At 49.4% G+C, this 10,350-nt stretch overlaps 1 protein-coding gene across 6 annotated transcripts in view; it reads right to left on the bottom strand.

Annotated features, from left to right (window-relative positions):
• Positions 1-10,350, bottom strand: part of LOC107274211 (voltage-dependent calcium channel type A subunit alpha-1) — an 83,033-nt gene that overhangs the window by 43,448 nt on the left and 29,235 nt on the right. For all 6 annotated transcript variants that reach the window (XM_025091455.1, XM_025091459.1, XM_025091456.1 and 3 more), the window contains 2 exons: positions 3,072-3,189; positions 2,495-2,892 (listed from right to left, as the gene is read on the bottom strand). In XM_025091455.1, coding sequence (XP_024947223.1) covers positions 2,495-2,892; positions 3,072-3,189 — 516 coding nt within the window. The remainder of the gene's footprint in view (positions 1-2,494; positions 2,893-3,071; positions 3,190-10,350) is intronic.

Here is a 10,350-nt window from a genome sequence, read left to right as displayed (position 1 = left end):
GCTGGGATTTCTAGCAAACACGGCTCCGTGGAATACGTTACAGCTCTAGAACACGTATTTACCAATGTATAGTCAAGTCTATTATTCAGTGGTTGGCAGCTAAAAATAGAGACGGCTAAATATAGAGGACGCCTTCTGGCCTATACTATATAACGGATATACATAAATGCACGTACGTAGTAGACAGAGACGCAAGCGCGCAGTCTTGTGCGTACATCTATACCTAACACACCTACATGCATGTACCGACGAAATACGATCGTTTCGATCATTTCAATAACTTCAAGAATTTCGAGCACGTCGTCGTTTACAATCGAAACAATAAATACAAAGTCCCGTTAAGGCTCTTTCGTCCGTGAGGTGTAGACACAGCAATGTGGCCGACCGATCGGCGACCGATCGGCGAGCGAGATCGAGCGAGATGGAACGATTTATTGGCGCGCTTGTCGATCAACCTCCCATTAGCAGTCGCTGCCGAAACAACGATAAAATCACTATTGTCACTATTCTCGCAAATACCTCAAATTCGCGTCAGATCAAGGAAACACTCGGCGGCTCGAAGTCAATGAATATCGGAACAGTCAATAGATGTGCATGTGATATATCCGGCTATACTATAGTATAGTAAGCGACACGCCTCCAATACCAAGAGTGTGTACCAAAATCCAACTGTATATCCAAGTTTACGAATATTCTAGCGTATTTAATATACGAGCTCATTCTACCCTAGGTGTCGCAGGATCAAATATAAAATGTCTCTGGCAACGATCACTGGGCTAATTCAATTCAATTAATTCTATTGGCAACTGGTCTCTGCGCACACTGGGTTTCCCTGTATCTATGTGTTTACACGAATATCAATATAATTTATAATCATATCATATCATATATATATATATAGTATGTAATAATAAAAGCTATCCATAACTTCAAGTCAAGATCTCTAAGAGAAAAGTAAACACTGGGTATATAATATATATTAGAGACAATGTATGTCAGCAACGCATACCTGCGCATACATATCTATATAGTATACGTATATACAGAGTCGCTATAGATATACGTATAAACTCCCGTGCACGCATCGGTACACGAGAGGATATATCGTGTCTTTACGTGCGATGCGTCTACGTATAGTGTATAGTGTGTATAGTGTGTATAGTGTGTATAGTGTGTAGCGTATGGCTAGGCTCAGGTATCTATCTAATTATCAACTGGTCTAACAATAAGACACCGACAGCCGCTAATACGGTGGTTAATTAATCAAATCGACTAAGATATTAACTTTTAAAAACTGCTTTGCTCCAATTAAGGAAATTCATTAAAGGAAATGAAATTAATCAACCAAAGTACGTACGCATTAACTGTGTAAGAGCCAACACGCATGAGGGTCCTAACGTTATTCATTTTTGCATTAGAACAACCAACAAACGAGGAAAAAAAGAAATTTAAGGGCAAACTATAAGGCTACACTGCTATGAGGTAACAGGGCAAACGAAAGTAAGACGACTGAGACAAAACTTACTAAAAGAGATTTTCGGAGAACTCTGACTGACTCACTTGGAATTTTCGAAACCAGCTTTAGCGGTCTGAGGACCCGGAAGGAACGTAGCATACGCAGGTCGACGTCCACGTTTGTTTCGGCGAACACGGTCATCGACCTAATCCAAGGATCATTCTAGAATCTAGGTGCAGCATCAGCACCATTTTCGCATGTCTTATCATAAGAGTTATTATCCTACTATCCTGCTATCCTACTTCCCTACGATCCTAGTGTCCTACTGTCTCGCTACTAGCGAGAAGGCCTCATTTTCTTCCTTCCGTCCCTTTTCTACGAAGATCCGGGAATCTTCGTTCTCGAACGACGAGAGACGTCGCTCACCTTACGGCTTTCATCTTAAATCGGACCTCGCTAATTTATTCTTTTCTTTTCTCTCTTCACTCTTTTTCTCTTCTTCTTTTTTCCTATTTTTTTTTCGTTCTTTTTTTCAACCACCTCGGTTCATCCTTCAATCGCTCGCCTAGATTGCCTCCGTCGGATGACCCTTTGATAGACGGGCACGCGTGGCACAGAGAGATGGATGGACAGATTATAAGAAAACAGACGGACGGCAAATACAGGGTGGCCAAACAATTGACACAAGTCGCACGTCGCAACTTACCATATGTGCAAATAGTACGGTACAAATGAACTGAGGATGAAGATGATTATACGCAGAGAGTAGAGTGGATGCGTTAAAAAGGAAAGACGCGATTCAGAGTCTTCCCCGTCGTCAAAATTCGCGAAGTCGACCGAGCGTTCGCAAAACGATTGCAAGAGAGAGCATAAGTATTGATAAGAGATCGACGAAGCAGGACGATTTTGGGGAAGTTTGTCGAAACGCGCGAGGACGACTCGGCCGTCTTGCCATCCTGATCGATTAGGCTGATAATATCTTCTTACTCGTCTCCTATTTGTCTTATCGATATCCTAATGAGACAAACAGAGACTTACCCAGTGACCACGACGAAGAAGTCCATGATGTTCCAGATGTTGCGTAGGTAGGAGCCGCGATGAAGGACGAAGCCAAGCGCGAGGATCTTCAGACTCGCCTCGACGCAGAAGATCCCCAGGAAGTAGATCTCCGTGGATTCCAGCTTCTGCGCGAGCGTCGTCTTGTCGTGCTTCGGCAGATGCTCCTCGAGGGCGAGGACCACGCAGTTCGCGATGATGGTCAGCAGGACGGCGTACTCGAAGGGCGGCCATTCGATGATGAAGCGGGTGTGCTTACGTATGCAATTATCCTCGCTCAGGATAAAAAGCGAGGAAGGACCCTTGCTGCCCCCGCCGCCACCGCCACCCGCCCCTCCACCCTGATCCCGGCCTGGCGCCATGACCACCAGACCAGGTACCTACGGAGGAACCAGATCTCTACAATTTTCAATTTTCAAACGATTATCTCTACATCCGTCTCATGCGTCTCATGCGTCTCATGCGTCTCATGCGCATCTCCATCAGGTACAGGCCAATCAGGTCAATCAGGTCAATCGAGCCAATCGAGCCAATAGAACCAATAAAGCGCTTCTCTCACCTCCCCTCCAAAGCTAGCCCAGTCACCGAGACCACTCAGTCCGGCCAACCTCTGCCTTCTCCTGTACTGACTCGCGTATCCAGGGTCCCTTTGTGCCGCCTCTTGTGCTGCTGCCAACCTGCAACAGGAGAAACAAATTCAAATTTAATTTGGCGACCCTTCCAGCTGAGTGACTCTGGCTCCGTTGGCACGCCTGGTCAAGTGAACCCCGATCGCGCCGACAATGCAACCTGCATTCCCGTCTTGCCGCGAGCTACGAGCTGCGAGGCAGTCAGGTTTACTCGTGGCTGCGCTCGATGGTGGTTCTTGGTCGTCATCGACGACGACGACGACGACGCTCGAAAGGAACGCTCCAATTTTCGCGAAAGAGCTCGTTAATGGCCGAGGCTGCGCGTAACAAGGGCTTAATTTAATGCATTATGGCCTGAGGCTTTTGCCGATGGATAGAGCCCGCTTCTGTCTATATCTTACGCTCCCTCACTTGCGCGACCATACATGCACTCATCTACGTGGCTATCGCTTTCTCTCTCTCTCTCTCTCTCTCTCTCTCTCGCTCGCTCCCTCGGAAGAATTTCTCACGTGTCCTGTTAAACATCCATTAGCACAAAAACTGTCAAGCAGATAATTTCTATTTCAAAATGAATAAACGTACCCGAAATAATATTTTTGATCACAGAGATTACGAAAAATATTTTGCTCCGAGTGTTCGTTGGCGGCGAAGACGCTACTGGAAACGTTTATGCATCAGGGACAATATTATCAAAAAAAAATTGGATAATGTTGATTACGAAAATTGTGTAGTTTGCACGTCGAATGGATTATCGTAGTGGCGCTGTAAGCGCATCCCGTACGCGAGCATCGTCGTGTCCCATTTTATTCGTACGCATTGGAAAAAGAGAGAGATGCAGCCACGCTTGCCGTAGACGATGCGATCGCAGCGCCGCCACAAAAATTCACTCGGCGTAAGAAGTAAAAGCACGCGAAAATATCGAATAATTTCAAAAATTGGATCCCTGATGCGAGACGAGTTACGTAAAGCTACGATGCATCCGGCGAGTTATCAATCAGCTGACTGCTGACATGACCTGCTGACTTTGTCAGAGTTCAATGATAAATCAAGAGCGTGTCGCGCCTTTACTATCCGGAATTGTCGCACTATGAGAATTCTGTTAGTCGACCATAGTAAATGGTAAATGGTAAATGGCAAATCGAAGGGACACCAAACCCCTTCGACTGGAGCATTCGGCATTTCGGTGGCTGGCAGGATCCTGTCACTTGGCCATTTGGCCATTTGGCCATTCGAAAAAGTGTATTTGCCAGCCAGTTGAATCGACGCGTGGACGAGGAGGAAGGTTGGGGAATTCCAGCGAATGAAGGAGCTCGTAGGAATCCGAGAGAGGGATAGAGACACGTATAGCCAGCTAGAGAAAGAGTTATAGATAGGAGGAGGATGCTGGAGGATGCTGGAGGATGCTGGAGAATCCTGGAATTATGAGAATAGCGGGGATGTCTGCCAATTTTATCTGTTATTTCCAACTCCTTCGGCTTACGGGAGGCGACCTCGCGGCGCCGTCGGCGTTGGACTTCTCAAAGGATAATTATAATTTGAGCCCTCGATCCATAAATAAAGCCATAAATAAAGTAGAGTCATTTGCCCTCGACTTTTGATTCCAGTGCGCAGGAAGTGCCAGGAGCCTCAAATCAGTAATTCTCTACTTTCGGTACTTTTCTTTTCTTTTCATCAATTGACATTTTCACAAAATTCCTCCGGTTGCCGAACTTCAAGTGGTGAAGTTCAAGTACCTCTGCTGCGCCTGCTTCCCGTTCTAATATGAAAGCAGAAGAAATACAAAGAAAAGGGCCGGTAAAAGTTGGGAAAAGCAAAGGGCAGGGCTGGAGTGACGGGTGCAGCCACGCCTATCTCCCTTGCGTGGCTGGCCAACTTAAAAGGTAAAAATCAAACTCCCTCCCCTAGAAGATTCGAACTCCGACCCTCATTGATTTCTTCCCTTTGAGTTGCACGCCGAGGACAACCCCGTTTCGCAGGCTGGTCCACGACGTAAGACGTCTGATCCTTCGGGAAGTTGAAGCTACGAAGTCGCCAGAGGAGGGAGCGTGCTTGGGGCTTCGGAAGCGAAGATTCGCGAACAGCGAGCTTCGTGTCTTTCTTCGACAGATCGCAAATAATCGAGACTCCAGCCGGGCACACGTGGCTCGGTGCGTCATTTCTTGGGAAAGTCGCACGTGCATGGGTTCGCATTGAAATACTCAAGTATTCATTCAATTGACTTTACGAGAAGCCACCTGTGATTCGGCAAGGATTCCCATGTTTACCAACTGTCAAGAAAATACGTTCGACTCAACGAGCCGACTGCATCAGCGAGCAGCTTAACGACGGGAGATCGAGATCTCGACGAGTGAAAATTCGATGTAAATTCAGCGCGGAAGAAAGGCACGGGATCTCGAGGCCATCCACGGATGGTCAGGACGCCGCGACGTCACGGCGCCACGACGCCACCGAGAACCACCGACGTTTCTGGGTTAGGAGGCACACTGGCGCCGAGGTCATTACGATTTACCAAAGACTCTTTTTTTGCGCGCCGCGTTGCAGCCGTCCAAAGCTTCAAAGCTTCGTCCTGCTTGGTACTTCCCCTTGGTAGTTCTCCTCTTGCCGCCCTAATCGCTTTGGAGCAAGTAGACGCGTCGAGAGATCAGCCACGGGCTCCCCTTGTCCACGGAGCCTCGCTGCTGCCTTCCTTCCTGAGAATCCTGAGAATCCTGAGAATCCTGAGAATCCTACCTACGTGCCACGTGTTACGAGTGATCCTGCCGCCGAGTCCAGGCGACAGGCCACCAGAGTCTATCAGGCTCTGTCGGCCTCTGTCGGCCTCTGTAGGCCTCTGTCGGCCTGTACTCTCTTTGCAACTGACTGAAAAAGACTGAAGCTTCGCTGGAAAGCATCAACGTAACAATACGTACGAACTGCGTACGAACGGCAGCTGTCGCCAATGTCCAAGTCCCAGACGCTTCGTCGTCAGATAAACCGGAACAGTGTGTGGCTATACATATATAGGCAGATGCTTCCTTCAGATGCTCGGAGGAGGGAATTGAGCAAGGGGAAAGGGCGAAGAAGGAGAAGCAAGAAGCAAAAGTAATCGTTAACTCTCGAATCGTCGGAAGGAAGCGGCGTCCCGTCTAAACGCACGAATTGATCTTGCCAAAAACGGTCCCTCGCATATTCTCTTGCTCCGATGGCTGGCGAGGTGCTGGCCAAAAGCTCATGGTTGGCGGGAGGGACCCGAGAGGGGCTGAGGGAGGCGTACGGTCCTCGGTGTGACGTCACCCGAGCGCCATCTTGCCGGGTGACGTCAGCCCGACGAGCTGCGTAGCTTTACAACTCTGCCCCCTCTCCAGCTCCCTCGCCCCACTTTCTATCCGCAACCCGATCCCTGCGCTTCCCTGCGCTTCCCTGCGCTTCCCTGCGCTCCAAGTACACCTTATGTCCTTGATGGACACTTATATGTACGTGGATAGCTTCGAGTGGCGGCGCCGCAGGCACTTTGACAATTTCTTCCAATATAAATTGATACAGCGGCAGCGCGCGCGCTGTTATCGAGCAGATACTCGCGCGCGCACATGCATGAGCGCGATAAGACTCGATCGTGTGGAGGACGGTAACGGCAGACTGTTAATATTCTTCCGATAATTATGGAAGACTAGAAGGGAAGAGAAGCACCTATCGATTCGAATGCTTACGAAATCTCGACTTTTCTCGAAACTAGAATCAATAAAACATGTTGTGTCCTGCGCAATCACGTTACGCGCTACAGGTACAGGATCCTTTGATGCTTCAGTGATCCAGTGATCCAGTGATCCAGTGATCTAACAGGTCTAGTGGAATTAGCGAATGGCTGTCCAGAAATCGTAACGGTAGGTAGAGGGAGGCAGGGAGGCAGGGAGGCAGGAAAGTACAGCCTGGGAAATAGCCTGGTAGAGCTTGTCTACGTATTGAGATGTGTGTAAACAGGAATCGAGTGACAGGGAGGAGGAATACGCGGTAGAAGAAAAGAGGAAGAAATGTGGAAAATGAGAAAACGATATTCAGGAAAGCCAGACACACACAGTACCTTCGTAATAGCTGCGTATACATAATTACATATATACACCAAGGGAACTAGCCTCAGGTCTATTAGCGCCATGAAAGCCTCCCATTGCGTCACACTGCGCTCTACCCCAACAGTTGCGCATCCGACTCCAGCAACGCGATCCATCGACATTATGTCCTGAAAAAAGGCAGGGCTGCACTGTTGCTGCGATAGGTTTTCTCTGGTCCTTTAATTTCCAGCCTCCCTCGCTACATGCTGATGGATACTTGGCCTAAGCGCTGCACCACGCTGGACGCTGAAGACACGTGAATTCCCGATGCCTGACATTTCGCGACGACCTCTAACCTCCCGAGTCAGGGTGCTTCTTTTGCCTCTATTGGCATCCCCTATGTACATTCTATATTTCTTTCTTGCTTCCCTCTGTCAATTATCTTTAATAACTCTCGCCCTCTCTCTCTCTCTCTCTCTCTCTCTCTCTCTCTCTCTCAGACGGCATCCTTCGTGTGCGAAAATGGAAATCAAAAAAAGTACAGAGTATTTAAAATGAGGAGGAATCTCGAAAGGATTGGCAAGCATGCTGCCGGGCAATTTGCCCGAGTGGACGCCGACGCCGACGCCGACGCCTACTCCAATCGACTCTCGGGAGCCTCCGAACCACGAACCATCTCCACTGACGCAAGTAAAGATATCCCATCCGACTCAGGCGTCCCGACGACCCGACGACCCGACGACCCGGCGTCCCACCGTCCTCGTGCCGACCATCACTGCCGTGGCAGTAGCTACCCTAAATAGGCCGACTACACACGCGAACCAGAGATACGCGCCATCTATCCATCTGCTGGCAGGACTCCCAACGAACGTGGTCGGATGCCCGCCGATCATCCAAGTGCCCCTTCGAACTACGTCACTTTTCAGTAACAACAACAAAAAACCCACGGGAAAATCTTATTATCGACGATCTTCCTGTGGTGGAGAGATTTCCATTATTCCACAGCCTCATCGAGTCCTCGTGTCCTCGACTGACTGGTCCATTTCTCCTGAAAGCGAAGCTTAATAAATCAGTAGAGCGTCCTTGCCGGTAGTAAGGTCAGGCAAGTGGGGCGTCTCGACGTCTCCGACGCTTGGCAAGTAGTAAAAGGAGCCGCGAGTCCGACGCCAGAGATACACACACGCACGCACGTAGCGTCGCGACGCCTACGTGTGCACGGACTTTATAATGAAATGCCGATCCCCCTCCCCCCCCCCTGCCTACGCGTCGCGTTCGCGGATCTTTGGCGACGTCGACGACGAGCGTCGATCTCGCGGTCCCTGGACATTCGAAACTCCAGAGCGTCTTTCCCTCTCATAAGCTTTTACTTGGATAAGTATACGGAACAAGAAAGGAATATCGAAAGAAAAAGTGGAAAAACGAAGTAAAGGCTCGAGTTGTGGGAGTTTCCGTGAGTCCTCGGTAGGGGAAAGAAGAATTTAGCGCGGCAAGCGGGGAAACGTGGTCGCAGCGCATCGAAGGCGTCTATCGACGTGTCAAACATAATGAAAGTCGTCGGTTAGTCGAGAGGAAAACCCAGACGCTCCTACGGTGCTTCTCTGTCATCCTTTCCAGTACCTCCAATGGGGCTTTCCCATTCGTGGTTCCCATTCGGCCTCGCACGGCCGATCGTCTTCCTTTCCTTTCTTCGGGTAGATACGTGCGTCTATGCGAGCAGAGTGCGACTGCACGGAGCCGATGAGAGGGAGAGGGAGAGAGAGAGAGAGAGAGAGAGAACACGTGCCGATGCAATTCCGCGTGGCTCACGTTTCCTCGAGAGAGAGAAGCTCCCTATTGCGGGATCGTTCGCATGTTTACAGGTGTCTCGAGTGGATTTCAAAGGGGAAACGGACCGACATCAACCACGGAAATATTATTGCCAAAGGGAAGAAAGAACATTCTCAAAACGGTGTCCAATCAAATAATATATTACATCTATGTGTGGCCTAGTCTGTTTTGCAAAATCTCTTTTTCTTTTTAATTCTCAGAGTACGGATTTGGCGCTTCTCATTACAGCTAAGTACTTGGTAATAATGGAGATTAGAACGGCCGAATGAAAGGGGGAAAAAGAGAAAAGCTTGAAGGAAAAAAAGGAACACCATAATGAAATAAATAATTGGGAGCCAAAGAGGAAGAGCAGAGAGAGAACTTCGCAAGAATACACGGAAGGTCTACCTAGGGGCAGGTAACTATATATCTATTGATCGTTCATTCATGCCGCCCTTTCTGCCTCGCAACCCCTGAGCGCGCCCTCCTGCCACCGACGCCGCCACCGACGCCGCCACCGACGCCACCGCCACGAACCAACCCCCGTGTACCTCTTATTGCAGGCAGCATAGCAGCCTACCAACCTACTGGCGGGTCGTAGCGAGGGCCAGTTCTGCCAACTGAAATCTACTCCTCACGGCTCCTGACACGTGGCGCTTGCCGATGCACGCTTGCCAACGTTATAGCTACACGGCTACAGTCCAGGCGTCGCGACGGAGGACCGAGTCCCACACCCTCCCCCCTTCCTCCACCCCTTTCGCCAAATTTAAGCGTCCCACTTCAATCCTGCACATCCTTCCTGCGCACCGCATTCGCCTCCTCCCTCCCTCCCGCCCTCCTTTCCACACGTTCTTCAGGCCTGCAGATTTTACTAGTTGGTACACCGCGAGGCTACTGGCCAGAGAATAATCCGAACGGTAGCTACGTATGGTAGGTACGTGACTCCTCGTGGAAAATGTTGGGAGTAGGAGCAGGTAGGTTAGTCACCCCCAGGGGGGGGGAGGACTATTTGGGGCTCAGAGATTCAAAATCCCCGAAAGACTGGAGAGTAAGGGATTCTGGGACAACAGCTGTTGGTTCGGTTGCTCGCTGGATGAGTGTGAGCGTTTATGCCAATCCGAGAGAACGAACTAATTTCCTGGCACAGCTCCCGTCCATTTCTTCCAATTCTCCCATTTCTCCCATTTCTTCCATTTCACCCATTTCACCCATTTCTTCCAGAGTGAGCAGCGCGCCTTCGACGTGGCTCAGACGTAGATACGCTCGTAATTCGGCGAGAGAAGGCCGAGCAAGGGGTGGCAAAGGTCCTACCCTTAAATTTCGTGACGCAACGATCGATCCACAGATTGATTAGCGTCGCTTGCAATTTCTTGGCGAT

The sequence above is a fragment of the Cephus cinctus genome, unplaced genomic scaffold (genome assembly GCF_000341935.2).
Source record: "Cephus cinctus unplaced genomic scaffold, Ccin1 Ccin1_scaffold2529, whole genome shotgun sequence".
NCBI classification, from domain to species: domain Eukaryota; kingdom Metazoa; phylum Arthropoda; class Insecta; order Hymenoptera; family Cephidae; genus Cephus; species Cephus cinctus.
Note: the sequence above shows the minus strand (reverse complement) of the source record. Positions and strands in the feature narration are given on the sequence as shown.